General features: G+C 44.5%; 2 protein-coding genes across 3 annotated transcripts; one reads left to right on the top strand and one right to left on the bottom strand.

Annotated features, from left to right (window-relative positions):
• The first annotated feature begins 414 nt into the window (after window positions 1-414).
• NELFE (negative elongation factor complex member E) lies at window positions 415-15,499 on the top strand. Of its 2 annotated transcripts, none has more exons than XM_087708452.1 (11): window positions 415-520; window positions 4,866-4,962; window positions 6,202-6,274; window positions 6,381-6,526; window positions 7,468-7,542; window positions 7,946-7,980; window positions 9,609-9,856; window positions 10,788-10,932; window positions 12,083-12,137; window positions 14,108-14,210; window positions 15,343-15,499. In XM_087708452.1, the coding sequence occupies exons 2-11, from the start codon at window positions 4,888-4,890 to the stop codon at window positions 15,414-15,416; spliced, it is 1,029 nt and encodes a 342-aa protein (XP_087564578.1). In that variant the 5' UTR covers window positions 415-520; window positions 4,866-4,887; the 3' UTR covers window positions 15,417-15,499. The 2 variants fall into 2 exon arrangements, with proteins under 2 accessions (XP_087564578.1, XP_087564579.1); XM_087708453.1 differs by lacking the exon at window positions 415-520 and adding an exon at window positions 695-837.
• A 1,379-nt stretch (window positions 15,500-16,878) lies between these two features.
• On the bottom strand, window positions 16,879-20,272 carry LOC106544271 (complement factor B). The gene is made up of 3 exons (XM_087708451.1): window positions 20,119-20,272; window positions 18,711-18,760; window positions 16,879-17,116 (listed from the first exon to the last, which is right to left on the bottom strand). The coding sequence occupies exons 1-3, from the start codon at window positions 20,246-20,248 to the stop codon at window positions 16,940-16,942; spliced, it is 357 nt and encodes a 118-aa protein (XP_087564577.1). The 5' UTR covers window positions 20,249-20,272; the 3' UTR covers window positions 16,879-16,939.
• Between the last annotated feature and the right edge of the window lie 7,413 nt (window positions 20,273-27,685).

Genomic DNA, 27,685 nt, shown 5'->3' with positions numbered 1-27,685 from the left:
GGTGACGGGTATGCATTGCTATCCCACGTCCGTAAGCGGAAGTGAAACGGGATTGGTCAACCGAACAAAGGGCGGAAGCCTGGTAGGAGAAAAATAGCTTTAGTTTCGAACGAAGGGACGGGTTGGCTAAGGAAGCAAGAGCAGCTGTCCAATGATGGGGCGGTATGCAAATCGAAAGCTCTTCCCCACTTGACCCAAAACCCCGAAGGCAGCTGAATATTCAAATATGGTTTTTAAAAAAACACCTGTTCGGCTTCGGAGCATCCCATTCCCAACGTCATCCCTGTGTCACAGTTCAACCAATGAGAGCCCAGTATGTAAATCAAGGACGCCCTCTCTTATTTTCTCCGCTCTCGTGCCTTCGAAGGGTCACGTTCCTGTAATTCTCAACCAATCGCTTTCGCGTCGCTGGGCGGCTTATGCAAATTAAGCCGCCTCACTAATCCTCCTCCTCCTCCTCCATCTTGGGAAGGGTCGACTCTTAAGACTGAAAGGCAAAGATATTTAAAAACAACGACCGGTGAGTGTGTGTGCGCGCGCGTGGGGGGGGGAATCAAACCAAGGGTTGCCCAACCGTCGTTACGCTCAGCGTTGGCTGGGGCCGCAATGCATCCTGGGACGGGCTCGGCGCCGGTTTGTAGGGAAAGCGGGGGGAGGGAAACTGGCTCCCAGTGCATCCTGGGAAGGCGCGGTGCACTGTGGGAGGGTCCGGAGTGGAACGTTGCGTTGCTTCAGGCATTCGTGGGCTGCGGCGGGAGGGGGAAGAAGAGGAGGAGGAGGAGGAGGAGGACGCGAGTTCGAATCTGAGGCTTCCCCCAATTTGGAGCCTTTTGCAAGGTAAGTCCGTGACACGCCCACTAATCCACTCCGGGATATCCCCCCCACCCCCGGAAGTGCCTATCCGGGCGAGGGGAGGAGGGAGAAATTGTCGTAAGTCGAGGACTACCTGATGGACGATTTGTCTGGATTTGGCTGTAGTTCCTAATGTAGGAAGTTAGCACCCACCCCTCTCCTAGGAAAATGAAATATTTTAGGAAATATTAAAAGGGCAGAATATTTTCCCTAAAAGGGAGGCAGAAACTTAGCCCCCCCCACCTTTGTCAATGGGCCATTAAGGCCTGAGTCAGTCTATTCTACATAACAAAGATCTACCTCCTTCAGGCAGAGCCCTAGTAGGAATTGCCCAAAGCCCTCTCATTACATCATCACCCAGCAAGAGTCAACCAAGCCTGGGGCTCAGGACAACCTACAGAATTGCCCTTGCATGGCCCCATGGGAGTCTTTTACAATCAGTCAGAATACAAACTCAAATTCAAAAGCCCAGAGTGGGGAGAAAACCCAGGCACTCTCAGCATCTTTCCCTCTTCAAGGCATGTAATCCCCTTTTCCGCAGGACCTCAAACCACGTGGTCCTGTCCACCATTAAAACCATCTTTCCAAACAGCCTCCATGTTTCCAGTGTTTTTTCCCCACTTGGAACTGAACCCAGAAGGACATTTCTTCCAACACTAAAAGTTTCTGAACTGCAGCAAAATCCAGACAGATCGTCCAGCAGGTAGTCCTCGACTTATAGTAGTTTCGTTTAGGGACTGTTGAAAGTTACAGGGGCCACTGGAAAAAAGGGACTTACAGTAGGGCCATTTTTCACACTTAGGACAGCATTCCTAATTCCTATAATTCATTTCTTTTCATTTAAGCCGCCCAGGCGTTCCAGAGTTATGCTGGAACACACACATACACACACACTGATGGGCGTTAGAGGTGTCCCCACAGTATTCGTCTCCAAAGAGTAAGTCATCTGTGTACCAAGTTTGGTTGAAATTGCTCAAGGCGTTCCAGAGTTATGCTGGAATACACACACACACACACACATTTAGAATAGATATAGATAGATTCAATTTCTACACTGTCCGCCTCTCTATCCAAAGTAGCTCTCGGTGTCTAGCAGTGCAATAAAGATGGAAGTATTAATATATATATATATATATATATATATATATATATATATATATATATATATATATATATATATATATATATATATATATAATAAATTAACAGGAATGCAACAGACTAAAAATTGAGTGGTGTGTGTGATGCCTTCTCATATTAAAATACATGAGGGATGTACAGAGGTAGTTGTTGACTTAAGTCCATTTAACAAACGTTCGAAATTACGACACTCAGGACTGTGTTTCACACTTTTACGACTGCTGTAGCATTCTCATGGGCATGCGATCAAAATTCAAACATCTGGCAACTGACTCATTTATGACCATGTTGTGGTCTTCTTGAGTCACGTGATCCCATGTTGTGACCTTCTGACAAGCAGAGTCGGTGGGCAAGCCCAATTCGCTTAACAGCCGTGTTGCTAACTGAACAACTGCAGTGATTCACTTGGCAGGAGTGACAGGGAAGATCGTAAAAATGGGACAAAATTCACTTAACCAATGTGTCACTTAGCAACAGAAATTTTGGCTTCAGTTGTGGTCCTAAGTTGAGGATCACCTGTATTTGCCCAGGTTCGGGACCCACTGCAAAAAAAAAAAAAAAGAGGGGCTGCTTCTTCAGTCAAGGGCAGGAGAGAAAAGAGTGTGGCCGAACAGCTGTGAAAAAAGTGACTTACAATGGTTTTCACACATTGTAGCATCCCTATGGCCACATGATCAAAATTCATGTGCTTGGCAATTGACTCATATTTATGATTGTTGCAGTGTCCCAGAGTCACCTTTGACAGTCTTCTCACAAGCAAAGTCAGTGGGAAAACCAGATTCACTTCACCGTATTAGAATTCTTTATTGGCCAAGTGTGATTGGACACACAAGGAATTTGTCTTTGGTGCATATGCTCTCAGTGTACATAAGGAGAATAAAATGCATTCATCAAGAATAAAAAGATACAACACTTAATGATAGTCAAGCTTACTAATAAGCTATCCAATTGTACTAGTAAAAACAAAACAATATAATATAAATTGAAAGATACAAGCAATATGGTTATAGTCATACGCGGGAAGAGATAGATACTAAGAAGGAAGAGAAAAATAGTAATACTGTTTTAGTATATTATTTGACAATGTTGTGGGAATTAGTTATTAAGACGAATGATTGCATTCAGGAAAAAACTGTTCCGGCATCTAGTTGTCCTGCATCTGCCCTATAGCGTCTCTTGAGGGTAGAAGTTGAAATAATTGATGTCCAGGATGTGAGAGATCTGTAGATATTTTCACGGCCCTCTTTTTGATTCGTGTAGATTCTCAGATCCTCAGTGGAAGGCAGATTGGTAGCAATTGTTTTTTCTGCAGTTCTAATTATCCGTTGAAGTCTATGTTTGTCTTGTTAGGTTGCAGAACCAAACCAGACAGTTATGGGAGGTGTAGATGACAGATTCAATAATTCCTCTGTAGAACAGAATCAGCAGCTATTTGGGTTAGTTTACTGTTCTGACCCCCTCCTCTGTCCAGTAACAAATGCCGAGACAAGCTTAACTGAAATGTACTTTATTAGCAAGAAACCAAAACCTTGGTGGCTGAAAGCCTAGCATAACAAATAGATAAGGACCTTGGTAGCAACTCAGACAAACCTTGGCAGCAATCCAGCCTGCCAAGCTAGTTACAAAAGTTCTCAAAACTTTTAGTCAATATGTTGACTTCTGCAAGAGGGGCGTGTGCACAAGCAGTCCTTATTATAGTCTGGAGAGGAGCCTAATGACCACTAGCTGAGTGCAATTACCTCCTGTACTTGCGCAACTGTTCCTGACACCTATTAGCTCTTCAGTGCTGGGCATCCAGGAACAACTCACTGCTGGCGTCCGGATCACTCTCCCTTGTCTCCTCCCCACTCATCCAAGGCTCAGGCACCTCCTGGTGGCCAACCAGCCTCTCTGCACCTTGCTCAGAGTCGGAACCCTGTCCAGGGTCCTCCACATCCTCCAAAGCCAACTCATAGGGCCACTCGCTGTCGGAGTCCGGTGGCAGCTCCAACGGCTCCTGCTGGGCCACAACAGTTTTCTAACTGAACAACTGCAGTGATTCACCTGACAACTCTGGCAAGAAATGTTGTAAAATGGGGCCAAACAGACTTAATAACTGTCTCACTTAGCAACATAAATGTTGGGCTCAGTTGCGATCATTAGTCGAGGAGTACCTGTAATACTTTTGCTGTAACAAATAGAAATTGCAGTGTTAATGCAAGAAAAATGCAGTAATAAAATATACGAATACTAGTTGCATACCAGTATTTTGCAATGAAACTATGTGATCGGGCTATGCAGGAGAAATTTGGTTCACAATCCGTTGGCTCAGTAGTGGTCAGTGATTGAAACATGAGGGAATATCGCTCCCACCGCCTTGAGTCCGGAAGCAGTTCCATAAGTGGAAGGTATAGACATTTAGGTGAGTTACCGATGTTTAGAACTGTAAGGAGCCCCAGGCCGCTCCTGAGTGAAGGAGTGGGACGTCTGCCAGTTTGAACTGAGGTAACAGAATGTGAGGCAACTGGCTGCTGGAACAGAGTTCTTTTCAGGTGGGGAGGGGGAGTAGACCTCCTTAGCATCAGAGCGTGTTAATTACTGTATAAGAAATACTAATGATCTGATGGTCATTTTGAAAAATCCTTTCTTAGCGAGCACCTAGAAGCCAAGAGGAACATACGTGTCAAATTTCAAGTTTGTAGGCTTTACGGTTCTGGAGATTTCATGATGAGTGAGTGGTATTTGGCTTTTATATAGAAAGATTAAATGCAATGGTAAATATATATTAAATGTGTATTTGCTAATTCTAAGGGTGCCCTGCCTGCATGTATGCCCATCAGTAATTAAACACCAAGCTTCACCTGACTGATTCCTTCCTTGGTTTCCAATTCTAGGCAGTACGGTTATCATTCCATCATGATTGTTTTGCCACCCGGGTTAACAGAAGATGAGGAGGCTCTGCAGAAGAAATTTGCCAAGCTGAAGAAAAAGGTGAGCTTATTCACCTTGAGGATGAAATAATATTCTTACAAGTACAGGTAGTCTTTGACTTAACAACAGTTCATTTAGTGAAGTTACAGCGGCATTGAAAAAACATGATTTATGACTGTTTTTCATACGACTGTTGCAGCATCCCATGGTCCCGTGATCCAAATTCGAGCACTTGGTAACTGACTTGTATTATGACCGTTGTAGTGTCCCGGGGTCATGTAATCCACCTTTTGCGACCTTCTGACAAACAAAGTCAGTGTAGATGCCAGATTCTCTTTTTAACAATTGCAGGGATTCATTTAACAACTGCGGCAAGAAAGGTCATAAGATGGAGCAAAGTTTAACAAGTGTCTGGCTTAGCCACAGAAATGTTGGGCTCAATTGTGGCCGTTAAATCAAGGACTACCTGTATAGATCAAGGGGTTGAATGTCAGCCATGATGTTAGAATAGAATATAGAATAGAATATAGAATAGAATATAGAATAGAATATAGAATAGAATATAGAATAGAATATAGAATAGAATATAGAATAGAATATAGAATAGAATATAGAATAGAATATAGAATAGAATATAGAATAGAATATAGAATAGAATATAGAATAGAATATAGAATAGAATATAGAATAGAATATAGAATAGAATATAGAATAGAATATAGAATAGAATATAGAATAGAATATAGAATAGAATATAGAATAGAATATAGAATAGAATATAGAATAGAATATAGAATAGAATATAATTTTTTATTGCTCAAGTGTGATTGGACACACAAGGAATTTGTTTTTGGTGCATATGCTCTCAATGTACATAAAAGAAAAGATACATTCGTCAAGAATCATAAGGTAGCCATAAGGTACAAATAAGCAATCAAATCATACTAGGAAACAATATAAATCGCAAGGATACAAGCAACAAAGTTACAGTCCTGCAGTCATAAGTGGGAAGAGAGGGGTGATCGGAACGATGAGACTAATAGTAATAGTAAGGGAGACTTAGTAAATAGTTTGGCAGTGTTGAGGGAATTATTTGTTTAGAAGAGTGATGACATTTGGGAAAAATGTCATCATTGTGTCTAGTTGTCTTGGTGTGCAGTTCCCTATAGTGTCGTTTTGAGGGTAGGAGTTAGGAATAGGAAATAAAGGGACTAGCAAAAGTTCCTTTTTGGGAAGGAAGGGATGTTGGACTATGCATATCTTTTATTGACTTTTATTTTTCTTCTTCTTCCCATCCAGAAAAAGGCCCTCATGGCCTTAAAAAAGCAACAGGGTTCAACCAGTCAGGCTATCCAGGGAGGAATTAAACGATGTAAGTCGGACTTTTGGGGAACAATGGGCTGTTGTGAGGGAGGCGTCCTCTTGCCAATGTTGCCCATTTGGGGACAGCAGTTTTTCCCTTTCTTCCCTGTTTCCAGCCATCTCAGATCAGCCGGTAGTCGACACCGCGACAGCCACAGAACAAGCCAAGATGCTGGTGAAAACGGGGGCCATCAGTGCTATTAAAGTTGAGAACAAGAACTCGGGATTCAAACGCTCTTGGACTCGGAAGGTGAAGCCAAAAGTAAGTTGGGTTAATGCAAGGGAGATGCAGGAGAAACCCTCTAATGCAGGGATGTCCATCCTGAGAACCCTTTAAGACCTGTGGACTTCAATTCCCAGAATTCCCCAGCCAGTATGGCTGCCCGAGTGGATTGGGCCAGAGATGCTTTTTTTCAAGAGGCACCTGGACTTTCTGGTTTTTCTTTGAAGACATTTCACTTCTCATCCAAGAAGCTTCTTCAGTTCTGACTGGATGGTGAGTAATAGAAGGTTTTATACTCCTTGCAGACAGCTAGTTATTTGCATTCTTTTAGTGGGTCTCTAAGGTCACCTGGAGGTTTATCTGTATCCTGAGAGTCACCTGAGTGATGCAAATGTGTGTGGAGCCTTCTTGGAACTGTTGAAAGGACTGAGTTGTAGACTGGAGATAGATGATGTCGTATCCCTCTGTTGAGAGGGGGCTGTTGAATTTTGATATCGATGGCGTCTTTGACCCCGCTTTCAAACCAGCGGTTCTCTCTGTCCAAATGCAGACTTTGCTATCTTCAAAAGAGTGGCCTGTGTCTTTTAAATGCAACGGGAGGGATATGACATCATCTCTATCCTATCTACAACACAGTCCTTTCAACAGTTCCAAGAAGGCGCCACACCCATTTGCACCACTCAGGTGACCCTGAGGACAGAGATAAACCTCCAAGTAGGTTTAAATCCAACTTATCGCTAAAAAAATGCAAATGACCAGCTGACTGCAAGGAGTATAAATCCTTCCATTCCCCACCATCCAGTCAGAACTGAAGATGAGAAGCGAAACATCTTCAAGGAGAAAACCGAGAAAGCTCAGTTGCCTCTTGAAAATAAAGCCCCTTTGGGACAACCATGATCTGGATGACTAAGAATCCCCATAGAGATCCAGTGGGTCCAGGTTGCTTTCAAGCTTGCTTTTTAATGCCTGTTTGCCTTTAGGAGACCAAGAAGGGATCTGCCCCAACTTACCAGCCCTTTCAGCGCAGCGTCTCAGCAGATGACGATTCCCGAGAGGTAACTGAGATACAATTCCCTATCAGTTTGGGAAATTGGTTAGGTCGGTGCGTGCATGGTTCTCCTTCAGTGGTTCAAAATATATGTTCAATGGTTCAGAATATTGGTTCAGTCACTTATATCCTGGTTTCTGCTATGTGCAGTGGTGGGATTTAATTTTTTTTGACTATCGGTTCTGTGAGCATGGCTTGGTGGGTGTGGCAGGGGAAGGAGGCCAATGCTATTCAGATTTTTTTGAATTAGATTTACATCCCGCTTTATTTGAAACAAACTCAAGGCAGTGCATCTACGGGCATTGCTCGCTTACCAACCATGATTGGGATCGTCAAATAACATGGCTGCACCAGACCTAGAATGTAATTTCATACTTAATAAGTCATTTTTTTTTTATTTTTCATTTTAGGCCCGGCGCCCCCAAAGGAAGTATCTATATGAGAGGTTGGTTCCATTCATGCCATTATTTTATTTATCTTTATTCTTTTATTTATCAGTTACATTTATATGTCACCCATCTCTCCGATAAGGTGACTCTTATAGTGCTATCAGGATAATTCCTCCCGTCGATGCCAGTTTTGGTGAACAGAATCTGTTCAGTCACTGGAGAAATCCAGCTGATAAAAGTTGCATTAACTGACATATTTTTGTGTTGAGGCACAATCGTTGCTGTTTAGTGTAACTTTCTCATTTTGGTGGTTTCCGTTGGAACTAAACAGGTCGACGGGTTCCTTGGTGTGAAAAAATTGTGCCCCTAGAATTAAGGGAGCCTAAGAACTGATTCTGAAAAGAAGGATTTGTTATTTTTCCACACAACGATGCATACTTCTAACACCAATTTTGGAAGTGGAGAATTCTTTTATTGTCACTCTTTGTTTATAACTGAAGCTTCAGATGTCATACAGACCATTCAGGGCTCAACAGATCTGGATATTTGCTGGGCTTTAGTTCAGAAGTGCAAAGTGCTCGTCAGGTTTCCAAGTAACACCCACAACGAAAGAAGATTCCTAGGCTTGTGTTTCCTCCAAGTTCCATTTTATTAAAGACACATCTGGGAAAACCCGAATCTGAAAGCTCCCAGGTTTTTCCCACCCCAAAGATAGTTCAAGTCCCTGCCCAGCAACCACATGTCCATCACATGGCCCAATCAGGCACCGTCCAAAACTGGAGATGCCTCCCAGATGGAGGTCAAATGCAAAGTGTGAGAATGACATTGCTAAAAGTAGTCATTTGCGAAGCATTTGGCGGAATGATAACGTAGACATGAAAAACTGCAAACTCTTTTTAAAAGTTTGCCTGCCAGCGAATGAGAGGAAAGAAAAGGCATGTGAAACAATACTCAAAGGCTGAAAGCAAAACATGAAGGCAAATTTGTCAGTCTGCATTGTTCTTTGCCTACCAGGCCAAGTGTTATGTTTCATGCCAGTTGTTGTGGCCCGCCAGCGACGAGCAGAGCAGGTGGCAGATTCAGACAGTGAGGAGTTTGGGGAGGAACATCGGCCAGTCCTAGACTCTGGGGAAGGCTCTGATGAGGGCTCTGCAGTCGGAGGCAGAGATGGGGTCAGGTTGTCTGACGGTTATCAGCTGCCTTCTGAGTTGGATATCAGTGAGTCAGAAGAACAGCTGGAGCCTGTTCCCAATGTGTGCATGCGCAGAGTTGCCAGATGAAGGGAGCAGCTAAGGAACAAGGATGGACTTGAGAGTAAGGCCACAGGTGGAGGGTGAATGGCCCCTCCCAGAGGAAATAAAAGAGGAGCGAAAGGGGAGTGGAGTTTGCTGGAGACAATTAGTTCATTCCTGCATTCTTGCCAAGTATGGCGGCGTCTGAAAGATATCGGCCTGGCCACTCTCCAAGCCTGATAAAGGTCAATAATTGTGAACTACCTTGAAAGACTGAGGGAGAGGACTGTGGGATAGGAATTCATTGTCGATTAAATGAAAGGGGTTTATAAGGACGAGGACTTGGCTTCGTGCTGCTGGGGAAGCCTAGGTCAGAACCAAATGTCCTCTTGTAACTAACTACTTTTCCATAATCCACCGCTTCTGGTGAATTCAATTCTCTTCTCTCCTAGCTTTGTGAGCTCCAGCGATAGCCTCCGAGATCCAGAGAAAGAGCCAGAAGAAGGCAGAGATCCAGACAAAGAACCTGATCAGAGTGAAAGTCTGCATGGCTATGAGAAGGACAGTGACCGAGATCGTAGCCGGGACAGAAGTAGGGACCGGGACAGAGATCGAGACAGAGACCGGGACAGAGACCGAGATCGAGACCGGGACCGAGATCGAGGGCGTGAGCGAGAACGGGACAGAGAAGGCAACCGCCGTAAGAAATACTTCGTTCTTGTGGAGGGCAGTGTTAATGCGCTGACTGACTTCAAAGCAATTTCCTTTTATTGCTTCTCCGCTGTAGACAGAAATCTTGCCAGACTAAAGCAAACTACTTGCACCAATAAAGATACACAGCTAGTCCTCGACGTACGACGACAATTGACCTCAAAATTTCTGTTGCTAAGTGAGACAGCTGTTAAGCGAGTTTCGCCCCATTTTACAACCTTTCTTTTGCCCCAGTTGTTCAGTGAATCACTGTAGTTGTTAAATTCGTAACTTGGTTGTTAAGTGAATCTGGCTTCCCCGTTGACTTCTCTTGTCGGAAGGTTGCCAAAGGTGATCCCGTAACCTCAGGACACTGCAAGCCGTCATAAATACGAACCGGTTACTGTACAAGACCATTTCAGGTGCCAGAATACACCCTAGAAATTGGGTTTGGCTCTTCTGCGAGTATATATGGAAACCACTTTTTTTTAAAAAAAAAGTACTTGCATATAATGAATAAATTGACCCTAAAATTTTAAACTAAAACAAATACATATTTGAGGATAAGCCCACTGTGACATTTAAAGCATACAAGAATTTTCAAAAGTCAGCTTATTTGATAAAAAATTGAAGAGTTGGCTTATCCGCGGATGGGTTTATACACGAACTCTATACAAAATATTGATTCTGTAGGAGAAAAGAGAAGAGGACTTTCGGTATGGTTTACAGCAGTGTTTCTCAACCTTGGCTACTTGAAGATGTCCGGACTTCAACTCCCAGAATTCCCCAGCCAGCGAATGCTGGCTGGGGAATTCTGGGAGTTGAAGTCCGGATATCTTCAAGTTGCCAAGGTTGAGAAACACTGGTTTACAGGATATAGGCAGAAATAACACACTATTTCTCAACTGCTGCTTTTTTTCTTTTTTCCTTTCGTTATCCAGGATCGGATTCTTACCCCGAGGGACGTCTCCCCCGCAAAGGGAACACAGTGTATGTGGACGGGGCAAATATGAATGAGGCCATGTTGACCACGGCTTTCTCGGCCTTTGGGAAGATCATTGACCTCTCTGTAGACAGCGTCCGCAAGTGAGTGCTAGGAGGAACCTGGGCAGGGTCTCCGAGGAATGTCCAAATGATGCCCACAGTAGAAATTTGCATGGAAACGAAGAATCCTGCCAAACAATTCACCCATTGGGCTGTTGGTCTGCGTGCCGAGCTTGGCAATTTAGTTGCAAACGTTTCGTCGCCATTCGAGGAGACATTGTCAGTGCGCTTCGAATTGTGCTCTTCTGTCAGAGCACTGGCCTTTGAATACCGCAAATTAATGTTTGTTAGTGGATGTTGTTGTTCAGCTACTTCTGAGTCATAGTCTGACTTCGGATTGTTGGATTGGCTGGCTGGTGTTATTGTGGCATGGCCTTTGGTTTTAAGTACTGTCTGTATGATGTAAATTAGTATTGTTTGTTCAGGTGCTGCTGAACCGTGGTCTGATTTTGGTCACACAGACAGTACTTGAAACGTTTTAAGTAACACACCCATTGAAAGCAGAACTCCGAGGCAAGTAGATTCCTCAAAGAACAATTTATTGCAGGGCTGTCAAACCCGCGGCCCGTGGGCTGAATGCGTCATGCGCTGGCCATGCCCAAGCCTGGTTTAGTGAAGGGGGGAAAAGTCCTTCCCCTTCCTCTACAGCTTTTCCCATTAAGGTCGGAGGTGTCAGGGTTCCAAGCAACACCCCCAACGAAAGAAGACTCCAAGGCTTGAGATTCCTCAAAAGTCCCATTTTATTAGAGATGTCATATTGGCACATCTGGGAAAACCCAAATCTGAAAGCTCCCAGGTTTTCCCCACCCAAGTGAAAGTCCAAGGCCCTGCCCATCACCCACATGTCCATCACATGGCCCAATCAAAACTGGAGATTCCTCCCAATCACACCACCGCAGCTGCAGGCCCAGATGACCTTGACTCTCTGAGAAAGGAATGTTATTTTGACTATGTATCTCCCATATTCCATATAATCCCCCCCTCCCAGTTTCCCCCAACATTAATTGTTGCAGGCCTGAAGGCCCAAAGCAACTGATGGCTTCCAGGCCTGACAGGAGGAACAGATTTCTAACTTTGACCCGCACTGACCATGGTTCCTTGGTAAATGGTGCCTTGTGCCACTGAGCACTCAGCCACATGGGACCTTTCCCACCCACCCCACTAACTGCTCTTTATTTTCCCCCCCACTCAGTTGTGCTTTTGTGACCTATGACAAGATCGAATCAGCAGATCAAGCTGTCGCTCAGGTATTGGGAAAAGGGGTTTTCTTATTGGTAACAGAAGTAAAATGAGAGCCAGTATGGTCTAATGGTTAAGACACCAGGCTAGAAAGCAGGAGACTGTGAGTTCTAATATCTCAGGGGTTGCCACAAAGAAGAGGGAGTCAAACTATTCTCCAAGGCACCTGAGGGTAGAACAAGAAGCAATGGGTGGAAACTAATCAAGGAGAGAAGCAATCTAGAACTGAGGAGAATTTTCCTGACAGAACAATTAATCAGTGGAACAGCTTGCCTCCAGAAGTTGTGAATGCCCCAACACTGGAAGTCTTTAAGAAGATGTTGGATAGCCATTTGTCTGAAATGATATAGGGTTTCCTGCCTAGGCAGGGGGTTGGACTAGAAGACCTCCAAGGTCCCTTTCAACTCTGCTATTGTATTGTATAGTTCAAGTCCCGTCTTAGATGTGAAAGCCGGCTGGGTGACTTGGGTTGTTCACTGTCTCTCAGCCCAACTCGCCCTCACAAGGGTGGTGGTTGTGAGGAAAATAGGAGGAGGAAGGTGTGTTGGATATGTTCGCAGCCTTGTGTTATTTGTAAAAATAATGGAAGGAGGAAGAGAGCAGGAGGGAGGGAGGAAGGAAGGAAGATGAAGGAGGGAGGGAGGAAGGAAGGAAGAGGGAGGAAGGAAGACTTGGACTTGGACTTAATCTTCGTAAATGTCAACGTCCATAAGGCAGTGACCATTGCATTGTGAAGGCCATTCCTGCCATTGGGTTCTCAGCTTGTTTCACGGTTCCGTCGCCACGGGAACCAACACTCCCCATTTATCCGGGCTTGTGACCGGAAGAGGGAAGAGGGAGGGAGGGAGGAAGAGGGAAGAAATAAGACGAGGGAGGGAGGAAGGAAGATGAAGGAGAGAGGGAGGAAGATGGAGGATGAAGGAAGGAAGATGAAGGAGGGAGGAAGGAAGAGGGAGGAGGGAGGAAGGAAGATGAGGGATGAAGGAAGGGAGGGAGGAAGATGGAGGAGGGAGGAAATAAGATGAGGGAGGGAGGAAGGAAGAGGAAGGAAGGAAGATGGAGGAGGAGGGCGGGAGGAAGATGGAAGAAATAAGACGGAGGGAGGAAGGAAGATGAGGGAGGGAGGAAGATGGAGGATGAAAGAAGGAAGGAAGATGGAGGAGGGAGGAAGGAAGACAGAGGAAGGAAGGAAGATGGAGGGAGGGAGGAAGAGGGAGGGAGGGAGGAAGAGGGAAGAAATAAGATGAGGGAGGGAGGAAGGAAGATGAAGGAGAGAGGGAGGAAGATGGAGGATGAAGGAAGGAAGATGAAGGAGGGAGGAAGGAAGAGGGAGTACGGAAGGAAGAGGGAGGAGGGAGGAAGGAAGATGAGGGATGAAGGAAGGAAGATGGAGGAAGGGAGGAAGAGGGAGGGAGGAAGATGGAAGAGGGAGGAAATAAGACGAGGGAGGGAGGAAGGAAGATGGAGGAGAGAGGGAGGAAGAGGGAGGGAGGGAGGAAGTGGGTGAACGAATGAATGATGGAGGTGGCCCATGGTGGGTGGCTGAAAAGACGTCCACCCCCATGTCTCCCATCCTTTTAGTTTTTAATCTTTATTTAATTTCTCTTAATTTTAATGGTTTTTAGACTTGATTTCATCTTCTTTAATTTTAATGGCTTTGTATTATCTTTTTATTGCTTTGTAAGCTGGCCAGAGTCACTTCAATAGTGAGGTGGGCGCTTATATACATTTAAGAAATAAATGCATCAGGAGGAACAGTGCTGAAGCACCCATTTCCCTCCATCATTTTCTGCTCTTCAGATGGTCCTATTATATCTGGAATCTGCCCTGCCAATCCCACCCACCCTTCTTCTCCCTTGCATCACGATAGGATGATGGATTTTGGCTTGGTTTACTTTTATTGGCCTCTACCAGATAGGGAAGTCTCTTCTTTCTCCGACTTGGTCTGAGTTGATTGGGTGTCTTTTTCTCCTCCCAGCTCAACGATACCGTCGTGGAAGACGTGAAGCTGATGGTCAGCATCGCTCGCAAGCAGCCCATGCTGGATGTGGCCGTCGGCAAATCCGTGTGGGGAACTTTGGGTGAGGAGACGGACATAGACGGAAGCATGGGAGGGATCAGAAATAGGGTGCAAATTGGCCTCTTGAGGGCAGATGAGGATGACCAACAAGTTCCCCAGGCCATTTTTACCTTTAGGTTAAAAGCAGCCCAAATAAGTTTAGCTAAAATATAAAATTAATAATACTTTGAAGTAAATTATATATTGTCTGTAGAGATTCATCCAGATTATGGTTATCCCAAAGGGGCTTTTTCAAGAGGCATCTGGACTTTTTTTCCCCTCTCTGAAGACGTTTCGCTTCTCATCCAAAAAGCTTCTTCAGCTCTGACAGGATAGTGGGGAATGGAAGGGTTTATATTCCTTGCAGACAGCTGGACATTTGCATCCTTTTAGAGGCTCGTTGAAGCACTTGGAGTTTATCTGTGTCCTCAGGGTCACCTGAATGATGCTCCTGGTTCCTGTAGTCTGCAGTTTTGTTCTCTGGAAACCCACTCCTACTCCCACACCATCCCAAATTGTATAGCTAAAACCCTGTAGAGATTCTCAGTCCTCCAGGTCATGGTTGTCGCAAAGGTGCTTTTTCCGGAGGCAACTGGACTTTCTGGTTTTTTCTCTTTGAAGACCCACTAAAAGGATGCAAATGACCAGCTGTCTGCAAGGAATATAAATCCTTCCATTCCCCACTATCCTATCAGAGCTGAAGAAGCTTCTTGGATGTGAGAAGTGTAACGTCTTCAAAAGAAAAAAACACCAGAAAGTCCTGTTGCCTCCTGAAAAAAAAAGCACCTTTGGGAACAACCATCACCTGGAGGACCGAGAATCTTTACAGACTTTGAGACCAAATAATCTTCTGCTTATGCATCTAAAATGCCATTTTACACCATGCTTGCTTGTGCTTACAAACTTTAAAAATGGGAACAGACTAAATAGAGATGCCTCTCTAGCATCACTAGGATTTGGCATCAGAGGTTCCCAAGATCAAGTCCCTCCCAAAATATTTCTGCATCTCAAATTGGGGTGAGGGGAGGAGGGCTTATGCTACAAGCTTTGCATGGTTTCTCTTTTGGGAAGGAGGAGCCAGAAGTGGGATAAGCCAAAAGCTGCATATCTTTCGCTAGGAGATCGCTGATGTGTTCATCGTTTCCTTTTTTCAGCTGTGATAAACACCATCAATGGTTCTCATCAAGACAAACGATCCCAGGTTATCTACAAAGAGGACAACTTCTGAAGCGTAGCAACACCCGTCCCCTCCCCCCCCCACCCCCATCCTCCCTCTGCCTTTTCACTTAAAAGATTCAAATAAATCTTGGCTTTTAAAAAAACGTTTTGAACTGTGCTAAATCCAGTTTTAGGAGTGAGGCTTTGGAAAGTACTGTGTCCTTTTCGGTGTCTTTAATAGAAGCTTCCCCCAACTTGGAGGGCAGGCTGGTTCTGTAAATATAGATGTCTGTCTGTCTGTCTGTCTGTCTGAAAGAAAATATAGATGAAATATAAATACTCAAGATTCTCCTAAATGTGGTTTAGCCACAGAAAAGAAAGTCATTGTTTTCAGAAGATGATTTGCAGCAGAAAGAAAGGAAGGTGGAGGCAACAAGGTTGGAAATAATACTTAGTTTGATAACAAAAAGCGATTTATTAGCTTCATTAGCATCAAGCAGAGTTAATAATGGGGATAATATGATCATCTACATAGAAAAAGACCAGCTTGTTTCGAATCCTATGATTTAAGTATATATAAGTCACAAGAAGGGATGCGGTGGCTCAACCATGATGGATTCCGTTATAGTTGTGACTTGGCCACATGACCCGCATAATCAGCGTTGGAGGCTTAGCATCTCATCAGAACATGGAATGGTGTTAACTGCGGCTTTACAGAAGCCAAAAATAATATGCAAATCTTGATCGTGTAAATGCAAGATGGGGCATAATGGCCCTGTGGTTAAAGACACTGAGCCTGTCAGATGGAAAGTTGATAGCCTGGGTTCGAGACCTGAGTTCTGCGCTACGGGTGGAGCTCCCGTTACTTACTCCAGCTTCCGCCCACCGAGCAGTTCGAAAGCATGCAAATGCAAGTAGATTAATAGGTACCACTTCGGTGGGAAGATAACAGTGTTCCGTGTGCCTCAGTGTATAGGCATGCTGGCCACATGGCAAGGGCCCCCCAGTCGCCCGTTTTTGCTCCAAGGAGGCTGCAGAAAGGCCTACTAGGCCCAAAATGGGCTGCAGGGGGTCACGTGCACATGGGCAGGGAAGCGCAGGGGGGGGGGTCGCATGTGCATGCGCATGGATGCGGGGAGTGCAGGGGGAGTGTGTGTGCCTGTGCGGGAATTGGGGGCGTGGGAGGTGCGCACGAATTGCATCTTTAAATGCAGGTGTGCACACGCTTTCGGCACACGACAACAAAAAGATTTGCGATCACTTCCCTAGAGTTAGAAATGACTGGATGGGAAACCTTTTACCTTGAAATGCAAGATGGTGGCTGTTTTTCATGATGGCTAGACATTCTGAGAGTTGTCCAAGTGTAACAAGATGGTTGGATTCCTTATACTTCACCAATAAGGGTTGGAGCACACATTATTTAACCAGGTTTTCTGGCTTAATATGTACACAATTAGAGCCAACACAACTCACCTGTGTGCACCTCCCTCCCTGCCTGACATTTAATACACAGTCATTAATATTACATTCCGTTTTAAGGATGCTAAAACACGTCGTTCATTTATTCAAGACAAAGCAAAGAGAAAAGTGAATTTACAAGAACTCCACCTCTGTCCCCAATTGCTCCTTGAGCCAAGGGAGAATTTTGAAGATGTTGATGTGGAAATCTCTGGCATGGGGAAGGGACTGCTTCTTCACAGGCTCCGAGTCGCACAATAATGATCTGCTGCCTTCGCAAGTGTCAGCCACGCTCCAGCTGATCACACCCAACTACAGAAGGGGAGACAAAATGGAGAACAAACTGTGGCTGTAAACCTCGACGGACTTCAGGGCAGTGTTTTCCCAAACTTGGCAACGTCTTGGTGTGAACGCCAATGCCCAGAGATCTTGGCGCACTGGGAATTCTGGGAATTGAAGTCCACACATTGAAAAGCCGAGATGGCGCAATCAGTGGTGGGATTCAGCCAGTTCGCATTTATTCGGGAGAACCGGTTGTTAACTTTCTAAGCAGTTTGGAGATCCAGTTGTTGGAAGAAATCTCCTTTTGTTTTTTTCCACTTTACAGGGCTAATCCTGTAAAGGAAGGCAGGAAGGAAACTGGTGTTGTTTCTAGCCTAATCTTTATTGACCTGCTTACAGAAACTGTCTCTCCAGTTAACCCTTATTGCATTGTAGCAGCTAAGGTGAAGAGCCCATCGACCTGAGTGACTGTGAGTTGGCTACGCCCACCCAGTCACATGACCACCAAGCCCCACCTATCCAGATCGTCATTAGGGCAGAGAACCGGTTGTTAAATTATTTGAATCCCACCACTGGGCGCAATGGTTAGAAGGCAGTACTGCAGGCTACTTCTGCTGACTGACTGCAGTTTGGCAGTTCGAATCTCACCAGACTCAAGGTTGACTCAGCCTCCCATCCTTCCGAGGTGGGTAAAATGAGGACCCGGATTGTTGGGGGCAATAGGCTGACTCTGTAAACTGCTTAGAGAGGACTGCAAAGCACTGTGAAGTGGTATATAACCAGTGGTAAAATTCAATTTTTTTTACTACCGGTTCTGTGGCTGTGGTTTGGTGGGCGTGGCAGGGGAAGGATATTGCAAAATCTCCATTCCCACCCCACTCAGGGGCCAGTCAGAGGTGGCATTTGCCGGTTCTCTGAACTACTCAAAATTTCCACTACCGGTTCTCCAGAACCTGTCCGAACCTGATGGATTTCATCCCTGTATAAAACTCTTAAATGCTATTGCTATTGCTATCTTGAAGCTGCCAAGTTTGAAAAACACTGCTCCAGAGAGAAGAAAGAATATCTAAGTAGGACATATACAGTATATAACATTTTGGTTCATCCACCAATATGGCTGCCCATTGTTCTCTCATGACTGCAAATAGTAACGCCGTAGGATGGGTCTTCATCCCAATACAGTGCATGCAATGAAAGAGTTCATTTCTGTGTCTCTTCTTTGTGCAGCCCATTCATTGGAGTCTGTGATACTGAAGACTGGCAAGTCATCTTCCTTCTGTAGGTAGCTCTATTATTGTTTTTGTACTTATTTTAATCTTATTGTAATTCATCCATTGGGGCAAAGAATTCAGTGACATCGTCTTGGCCACTCCCACCCAGTCACATGGCTGGCAAGCCACTCCCACCAGGTCACATGACCAGCAAGCCACTCCCACCAGGTCACATGTCTGCCAAGCCACTCCCAGAAAGGAGGCCACACCCACAGAGTAGGTTCCAAATTTTTTTTGAAATCCACCACTGGTCTTCCCCCTTAATGAATGGTTTTAGGAAACAAGCTTCCAGTTATATTTGAAGGTTGGAATGTTGGTCTGTTTGGCTGAATTTGGCTCAAGTCACCACTCACCTGGACGTAACGTAGCCTTCTCTGAATGAGGAGAGGTCCACCAGAATCATCTACAACCAAGAGGAGAAAGGAGCTTAGACAAGGAGTTAGCTGGCTAGGCTAACTAGAACGATGTTACTAGATGCTGGTTTCATGAAACATTTCAGGCACCACCAAAAAGGTTCTAATTTTATGAAGTAATGAACGAGGAAGGATGAAATTCTTAATGTTCCTTCTCTGATTCCCCCTCCCCCACAACTCGAGTGCAGGGGTGGGCTTCAAAAATTGCAGCAACAGGTTCGCTGCCTCGTTGCTGGGTGGGCGTGGCCATGGTGGGCGTGGCTTAGTCGGCTTCCTGCACCATGGCAGGGGTGGCGCTGTAAGAGCTCTAACTCAGGGCTGTCAAACTGGGCCGGATGTGTCAGGCACTGGCCATGCCCGGTTTAGCAAAGGGGGGGAAAGGTCACGGGCTGCCGCCATGATGACGTGAGTTTGACACTCGTGATCTAAGTCCATCCTACCTTGAGTGCCTCTCTTATCTCCCGCTCGTTTTCCTTAATGTTCAGTTGGCCAGATTCAGGTAGAGAGCTTAATGTTGTAATAAATCTTACTCATTTGAATTGCTAGAATCTCCTTATTTCCCCAACATAGACATTAAACATTAAACTTTTGCTTGTTGATCCCTAAACTAAATATCTCCAAGGTGGAGGAGGAGACAGAGGTTGGAGGGCTATTACTTGCCCGACGTAAGAAATCCCTTCGCGAGTCAAATACAGAAGACTATCCCTGCCAGTTGGGATATAACAGATAGAAGGAGGACTCTTGGTGTTCAAAGTAATTAATGCGGACAATTTTTAATAAACTCGATCTTGTTTATTTGAGCCCTGGCTTCTCTTTGAATCTTCCTGTGCTTCAGTTTCTTGTACATTCTAAATCATCCATGAGCACAAGAATTCCAGAAAAGAATTGCACAGCTCATTGGAGAAATCTCGAGTCCAATAGTCCCAGAAGCCTCTCCAAGGACTGCCGTCAAACTGCCATGCAGAATCTACTTTTCAATTAGGTTTAATCCTTTAATTTCATTTTAATTCTGTGTAAATCAACTGTCAGTTCCAGTTTGGGCAATCGTATACTGGGAGATACATCCATGTTCTTTTCTTGATAAAAATATGGAAGTATCTTGTTTGTTTTTCTTTCAGGGCACCAAAGTCTTTCTCCTCAGTCACTTATCCAATTATCAATGTACACATAGAAGGAATTAGAATAACAGAGTTGGAAGGGACCTGGTAGGTCATCTAGTCTGACCCCCTGCTCAAGCAGGAGACCCTAATAAGGCTAACGCTGGGCCAGATCACTTGCTGCTTTGGAAGATCCTATACTTCCCAGGCCTAAAGAGAAGGAATCAGATTTAGGGGCCAATTCTTCTTACATGAACAAACATTGGGGTCCACTTGTGGATCAATGCCTCCTGTGCAAAGGAAGTGTTCGTTCACCGTCTCTGAGATATTTGCAACGTTCACGTATCCTTTGGCTTTTGCGGCATCCAGGTTGCAGGCCATTTTCTGGAGAGAGAAAGGGAGACGTGGATTTAAACACAAAACACATCCAGAAGGTCCTGAACAGGGGAGGGATTCAAAAATTTCAGCAACGGGTTCTCTGCCCAGTTTCTGGGTGGGTGTGGCCATGGTGGGTATGGCCTACTCAGCCTCCTGCACCATGGGGGGGGGGGGAATGGTGTTTTCATCCTCCCTGGGCTCCTGAAGCCTTTTTTGAGCCTCCAGGAGGGTGAAAACAGCCTCCCCAAGGCTCTGGACGCTCTCTGGAGGCCCGAAACGGGCCTTGTTCCAGACTTCTAGTACTTCTGATAGGCCCGTTTTTCACCCTCCCAGAGCCTCTGCACAGGCTTACTTACTTACTTACTTACTTACTTACCTGGCATCCAAAACAGGCCGCATAGAGAGGAGGGGCGGGTGGGGCCAGCCAGTCCTTCCAACTACTGGTTTGGCGAACCAGATGTAAAATTAGCATTCGGTATGCCCTAACCGGCCCGAACTGGCTGAACCCCACCCCTGAAACTATCAAACCTAGGCATCTTCAGGACCTGAGCCACCATGGTTGCCGGGAAACTCTGATAGTTATAACGACAACATATCTTGAAGGCGGCAGGCTGGGGAAGGCTGGTCTGGAAATAGGTTTGTGTTGTGGCCCAGCAGGAGCCGTTGGAGCTGCCGATGGACTCCGATAGCGAGGGACCCTATGAGTCGGCTCTGGAAGATGTGGAGGATGCTGGACAGGGTTCAGACTCCGAGCAGGGACCAGAGAGGCTGGTTGGCCACCAGGAGGCGCCTGAGGCATGTAGCAGTGGTGAAAGTCAAAGGGAGTTTGTCCCTGACGTCAGGCACTGGAGCAGTGGTGAAGATGAAAGGGAGTTTGTCCCTGACGCTTGGCAGAGAAGGGCGGAGAAGCGAAGGCAGCAATTACGGAGAGACTCATAGGAGATAATCAGGCCCAGGTGGACAGTTGTGATTTGGCTCCTCCCAAGAGAGTATATAAGAAGAGACTTTGGGAGGAGACTTTTTGCAGGACACAACTGTTTATACTAAGCTGGAGAAGCTCTTGTGTGTATCTCTTATCTGTGGGAGTCTGGGTTGCTGCCAACGTCTTGTCTGTGAGTAATTACTGTGAATAAAGTGGCTAATAGTAAGCTTGTGTCGGCGTTACTCACCAGACGGAGCGGGGTCAGAACAGGTTTGTTAGTTATGTGACATGGATAGCAGGATGTTGCAATGTAGGTAGCCCTCAATGTGTGACCATAATTGGGGCTAGAACGTGCTTTGGTGATGACATTCAGTCACGCCTGATTTTATAACCTATTTTGCCATGGTTGTTAAGCTAATTGTGCGGCTGTGAAGTGAATCTGGATTTCCCCCATTGATTTTGATTGTTCGGAAAACAGCCGGGAGGGGTGTCACCAATGGCAATCACGTGGCCCTGGCATGCTGCAACCATCATAAATACATGTCAACTTCCAAGGCAAATATGAAAAGGGAAACTTGATCACGCTTAGCTGAAGTAAACCTATCTTTATCAGAAGTTTACTAGGATCAGGTTTTTTTTTTTAAAAAAAACACACATTTATGGGTGATGTGCCAGTGCAATATAATGTAGGAAGTTATCACCCAGCCCTCTCCCAGAAAAATGAAATATCCTAGAAAATATTGAAAAGGCAGAATATTTCTCTGAATGTGAAAAGAAAGAAACATGTTTTAAAAGACAGAATAACTGCCTGTAGCTTCCTGCCCATCCCCACTTTGTCAATGGGCCATTATAGCAATATAGCAATAGCAGTAGACTTATATACCGCTTCATAGGCCTTCAGGCCTCTCTAAGCGGTTTACAGAGAGTCAGCATATTGCCCCCAACAATCTGGGTCCTCATTTTACCCACCTCGGAAGGATGGAAGGCTGAGTCAACCCTGAGCCGGTGAGATTTGAACCGCTGACCTGCTGATCTAGCAGTAGCCTGCAGTGCTGCATTTTAACCACTGCGCCACCTTAAGAAGGCCAAACTAGTCCCTTTACATAATAAAGAGTTCTCCACTTCAGCTCCAGGAGGATGGGATGAAGGCATGATAATATTGGCACTTTACCCAACTCCCCACATGGCATCTGAGAACTCAACCAAACCTGGATTCAAAACGCAGCCTAGAGAGTTGCCCCTGCATGGCCCCATGGGAGTCTGAAAACCAATCAGAATACAAGCTCAAGATCAAAGGCCAGAGAGGGCATAAAACCAGGGACTCAGCATCTCAGTCCTTCCTTCTCTTTTCTCAGCCAACACTGAAGCATGTGATCAACTTTTCTGTTCAGGGTTCAAGCCATGTGGTCCTGTCCAGCATTAAAACCATCTTTCCAAGCAGCCTCCATGTCTCCAGTGTCTTTTTCCCCACTTGGAACCAAACCCAGAAGGACATTTCTTTCATCAATAACAATGCAATATGGGTAGTCTTTGACTTACAACAGCCTTCATTTAGTGACCGTTCGACGTTCCAAAACAAACACCCCTTGTAGGCATCTCGTAGAAATGGTGAAAGTGATGCAACGGGAGGTATTTTTTGCAAATCATACGATTGCATCGCAGTGAACATTTCCTCATTTGTCTCCACCTCCTCCCATCTCTTCCCAAGAAATGAACTGTAATACTGAGGTTCACTTCAAATTAGCCAATTCTTAGATCCTGGCAAGGGCTCAATGGTGGCCATGACCTGAACTTCTTTGTGTACTTGGATAATGATTTATTCAACCTCTGTTCATTACACCGTTTCCTGACATTCTCGTGGCAATAGTTTTGAAATCCCCGTCTCCCCTGTACCTGGATATTATTCTGACTCTGGAGAAACTGTAATGGCAAAGATGTAAACAGTTCAGTCATTGCCATGTCGTCACTGGCGGTCCTTGACTTATGACCACAATTGTGCCCAAAAGTTTTGTTGCTAAGCGAGACAGTGGCTAAGTGGGGTGAATTGTACCCCAGGTAGAGGGAAAATTTACGACACTTCTTGCCAAAGTATGTATCTATTTATTTTATTTATCGGAATTTGACCAACACAAAAGAGCCGAGGTGGCGCAGTGGTTAAATGCAGCACTGCAGGCTACTTCAGCTGACTGCAGTTCTGCAGTTCGGCTGTTCAAATCTCACCGGCTCAGGGTTGACTCAGCCTTCCATCCTTCCGAGGTGGGTAAAATGAGGACCCGGATTGTTGTTGGGGGCAATATGCTGACTCTGTAAACCGCTTAGAGAGGGCTGAAAGCCCTATGAAGCGGTATATAAGTCTAACTGCTACTAACTGCTACAAACATAAACAAGAATAAAAGAAAAAAAATACAATGGCGGGGACGATAGGCACTTCTGCACCCCCCTCTACTCACCACTTAAGTATGAAGTAAGGTCCACGGAAGTCAATTTGCGACTGAAACTGTGAAAATTTGTAGCTGAGACAACTGAATCAGGTAGGGCGTTCCCAACTATTACAGAAATTGTATTTTTTTTTCCAGTAAAGTTTAGAATGATTTTCATGGAGTTTAAAGCAGTTGTTCGTGCAAATATTATTGCTATTAAAACAGAAAAATTCATTTACAGGTAAAATATTACTGCATATAATTTTGCATGCAATACCTAGGTCTAACGGCAAGTGACACAGTTCTAAGTTATCCAAACTGAGAATTTGGAGCCTAGTAGCAAAAGGAATTCTAATGTGTGCAGAAGAGTGCAAGACTTTTCTCGTGAAATCCTTGTAAATCCGCTCGATTGTACTGATGTCCATTTTTTAACAAAAAAAAGTTTTTTGTTACTTGTTTTCTGATGAAGCAGCTCAGTTTTGTCATTAATGAGAATGTTGACATTTTCACCATTCATTTTTACCCCCTGTGAGAATTTCATTATTTTTCCATTGTACTATGTGCAGTAATTGTCCTGCAGTTAGTATATTGAGCAGAAGTATCAAACTCCATTTCATTGAGGGCCGCATCAGGGTTGTGTTTGACCTTAGGGGGTGGGGCGTGGCCAGGGTGGGCATGGCCAACTCGACATCACTCATGTGATCAAATTCAATGGTGAAAAGAGTAAAGTTCTACATTTAGGCAAGAAAAATGAAATGCACAGGTACAGTATAGGTGGTACCTTGCTCAACAGTAGTAACTGTGAAAGGGATCTTGGAGTCCTAGTGGGCAACCATTTAAATATGAGCCAGCCGTGTGCAGCAGCTGCCAAAAAAGCCAACACAGTTCTAGGCTGCATAAACAGAGGGATAGAATCAAGATCACGTGAAGTGTTAATACCACTTTATAATGCCTTGGTAAGGCCACACTTGGAATACTGCATTCAGTTTTGGTCATCATGATGTAGAAAAGATGTGGAGACTCTGGAAAGAGTGCAGTGAGGAGCAACAAAGATGATTAGGGGACTGGAGACTAAAACATATGAAGAGCGGTTGCAGGAACTGGGTATGTCTAGTTTAAGAGAAAGAAGGACTAGGGGAGACATGATAGCAGTGTTGCAATATCTCAGGGGTTGCCACAAAGTAGAGGGAGTCAAACTATTCCTTGTGCCAATCACATTTGTCCAATAAAGAATTCTGTTCTGTTCCATTACATGTTCCATTCCATTCTATTCTATCTCAATAAAAGTAGTTTTAGCCTTCCTGTGGAATTGAGTTCTTGGTCTGGTCTATCTGTGAATGACTCTGAATGGCAGCCTAGAATCAGGAAGATCTAAAAGAGGGAGTCAAACTATTCTCCAAGGCACCTGAGGGTAGAACAAGAAGCAATGGGTGGAAACTAATCCAGGAGAGAAGCAACTTAGAACTGAGGAGAAATTTCCTCAGAATAATTAATCAGTGGAATAGCTTGCCTCCAGAAGTTGTGAATGCCCCAACACTGGAAGTCTTTAAGAAGCTGTTAGATAGCCATTTGTCTGAAACGGTATAGGGTTTCCTGCCTAGGCAGGGGGTTGGACTAGAAGACCTCCAAGGTCCCTTCCAACTCTGCTATTGTAAGGTTTTTTTTTGAAGAGGCAAAATGCCACTTCTGCAAGTAGTTCATTTTGCTAGCTCTTGGAGCTCTTGAGAGCCACACCTAGCCTTCCTGGACTCTGTTTTCGGCTGTGATAGCTTCCTACAGTCCTCTGCCAGCAAAAATGGAGCGCAGGAGAGTTGTGTGGCCCTCACGAGCTCTGTTTTCGCTTGCAGAAGCACCATGGGCCAGTCCTTTGTTGTTTCCAGGGCAACCCCGCAGGCCAGATCTAAGCATTCCGTGAGCCCTGGGTCCTTGAATTTGATACCCCTGATGTAGACCATCAATTTGCCAATACCAGCAAAGGATTCTTTCAGTGGAGTCCCACTGGCTACAAACAATGCTTAGCGAACAGATAAGTATGGCTCGGTCCAATTCCTGGTAAAGCCAATTTTACTTGAGATAAAATAACATGGAATAACAGAGTTGGAAAGACCTTTGAAGCCACTCAGACAGGTGGCTATACAGTCTCTTTTTGAAAGCTTCCAGTGATGGGACACCCACGACTTCTTAAGCCAAGACATTCCACTGGTTAATTGTTCTCACCATTAGGAAGTTTCTCCTTAGTTCTAGGTTGGTTCTTTCCTTGATTAGTTCCCATCCATTGTTTCTTGTCCTACCCTCAGGTGCTTTGGAGAATAGTTTGCTCCCCTCAACTTTATGACAGCCCCTCAAATATTGGAACATTGCTATTGTGTCACTCCTAGTCCTTCTTTTCATTAAACTAGACATACCCAATTCCTGCAACCGTTCTTCATATATCTTTGTCTCCAAACCCCTAATCATCTTTGTTGCTCTTTTCTGGACTCTTTCCGGAGTCTCAACATCTTTTTAATATTGCGGTGACCAAAACTGGAAGCAATATTCCAAGTGTGGCCATACTAAGGCTTTGTAAAACAGTACTAATACTTCACGTGATCTTGATTCTATGCATCTATTAATGCAGCCTAGGATTGAATTGGCCCTTGGCTGCTGCTGCACACTGCACACTGTTGGCTTATATCTCTCAGGCAAGGGGAATTTAGAGTCCTAGATATTGACAGCCAAACTGGCAGCAAAAATGTGAAATCAGTTGGCTAGGAACAAAATTATTTTCCAGTTTGAAAAATATTCATCAATGAGTTTGACAGAATTCTCTGGCCTTTTCCAGAGAAAGATTTGAGTTGTTGGATTCCATGGCCAAATATGGGCCATGGGATCACCTGCCACATCTCGAAAGGACATGTGGAAGGTGCCTCAGCCATCAAATCTATTGCTCATAGAGGTAATCCTCAATTTATAAGTTTGTTTAGTGACTGTTCGAAAATTATAATGGCACTGAAAAAGGTGTTTTTTCACACTTAGGACTGTTGCAGTATCCCCATGGTCACGTGGTCAAAATTCAGATCTTGGGAATTGACTCATATTTATGACGGCTGGGTTGTCCCTGGGGTCATGTGGCAAACCTTTGGCAAACTTCAAGCAAAGTCATTGGGAAGCCAGTTTCACTTAACAACTGCAGTGATTCATTTAATAACTGTGGAAAGATAAGTTATAAAATAGGACAAAATCCACTTAACCATAGTGTTGCTTAGCAACAGAAATTTTGGACTCAGTTGTGGTCGTAAATCGAGGACTACCTGCATTGTATTTTCTTCTTTCTGATTTTTTTTAATTCTTATCTTTTGATGTGGTCATAAGACTAATCTTTCTTTCTGTTATGGATTGTGCTGAAATGGACAAGCTAACTAAAGAAATCCAGGGAAAAGAAGAATCAGAATTCTACCAGATATGGGATAAATGGTATAGGTGGATGGAGGAAAGAAACAAGAATCAATGAAGAAATATAACAAAACTCAAAAAATAATAGTTATGAGTAAAATAAGAGGGTTAAGAATGGTGAAATCCAAATGAAATACAATAGAAGGGGAAATAATATAAGGTGAGTGGTATTGATTGATAATTGCTATTAGAAAGAACAGGAAGCTCCTGTTCGTATTGTATTGGGTAAATGTGGTGTACGTCTAGTTTTGCATGTGTGTATTTTACATGTTTGTTAATAATTTTTTAAAAAACTAATCTTTCTTTCTTTTCTTCTTCTTCTTCTTCTTCTTCTTCTTCTTCTTCTTCTTCTTCTTCTTCCTCTTCCTCCTCCTCCTCCTCCTCTTCTTCCTCCTCCTCCTCCTATATCTTATCTTATCCTTATCCTTATCCTTATCCTTATCCTTATCCTTATCCTTATCCTTATCCTTATCCTTATCCTTATCCTATATAAATGGATGTATGTATATATGTTCCGGCATAACTCTGGAATGCCTCGAGCATTTTCAACCAAACTAGTACACAGATGACTTACCCTCTGGAAACAAATACTGGGGACGGGGTGGGGTGGAGAGGCACCCTGGTGTGTGTGTCTGTGTGTGTGTTGCAGCATAACTCTGGAATGCC

This window comes from Thamnophis sirtalis, unplaced genomic scaffold (assembly GCF_051295495.1).
Source record: "Thamnophis sirtalis isolate CommonGarterSnake01/CBP01778 unplaced genomic scaffold, rThaSir2_p1.2 scaffold_3, whole genome shotgun sequence".
NCBI classification, from domain to species: Eukaryota; Metazoa; Chordata; class Lepidosauria; order Squamata; family Natricidae; genus Thamnophis; species Thamnophis sirtalis.
The sequence above is the reverse complement of the archived record's forward strand: the minus strand, read 5'-3'. Positions and strand labels throughout refer to the sequence as shown.

What these genes read in the sequence shown, in the direction of transcription:
- NELFE (XM_087708452.1), top strand. Translation starts at nt 4,888, where the DNA reads ATGATTGTTTTGCCACCCGGGTTAACAGAAGATGAGGAGGCTCTGCAG. An exon ending in TTGCCAAGCTGAAGAAAAAG is followed by an intron (nt 4,963 to 6,201) that starts GTGAGCTTATTC and finishes CTTCCCATCCAG; the next exon opens with AAAAAGGCCCTCATGGCCTT. An exon ending in GGACAGAGAAGGCAACCGCC is followed by an intron (nt 9,857 to 10,787) that starts GTAAGAAATACT and finishes TTCGTTATCCAG; the next exon opens with GATCGGATTCTTACCCCGAG.
- LOC106544271 (XM_087708451.1), bottom strand. Translation starts at nt 20,248, where the DNA reads ATGGCCTGCAACCTGGATGCCGCAAAAGCCAAAGGATACGTGAACGTT. An exon ending in GGACCCCAATGTTTGTTCAT is followed by an intron (nt 18,761 to 20,118) that starts GTAAGAAGAATT and finishes TCTTGGTTGTAG; the next exon opens with ATGATTCTGGTGGACCTCTC. An exon ending in GAAGGCTACGTTACGTCCAG is followed by an intron (nt 17,117 to 18,710) that starts GTGAGTGGTGAC and finishes CCCCTTCTGTAG; the next exon opens with TTGGGTGTGATCAGCTGGAG.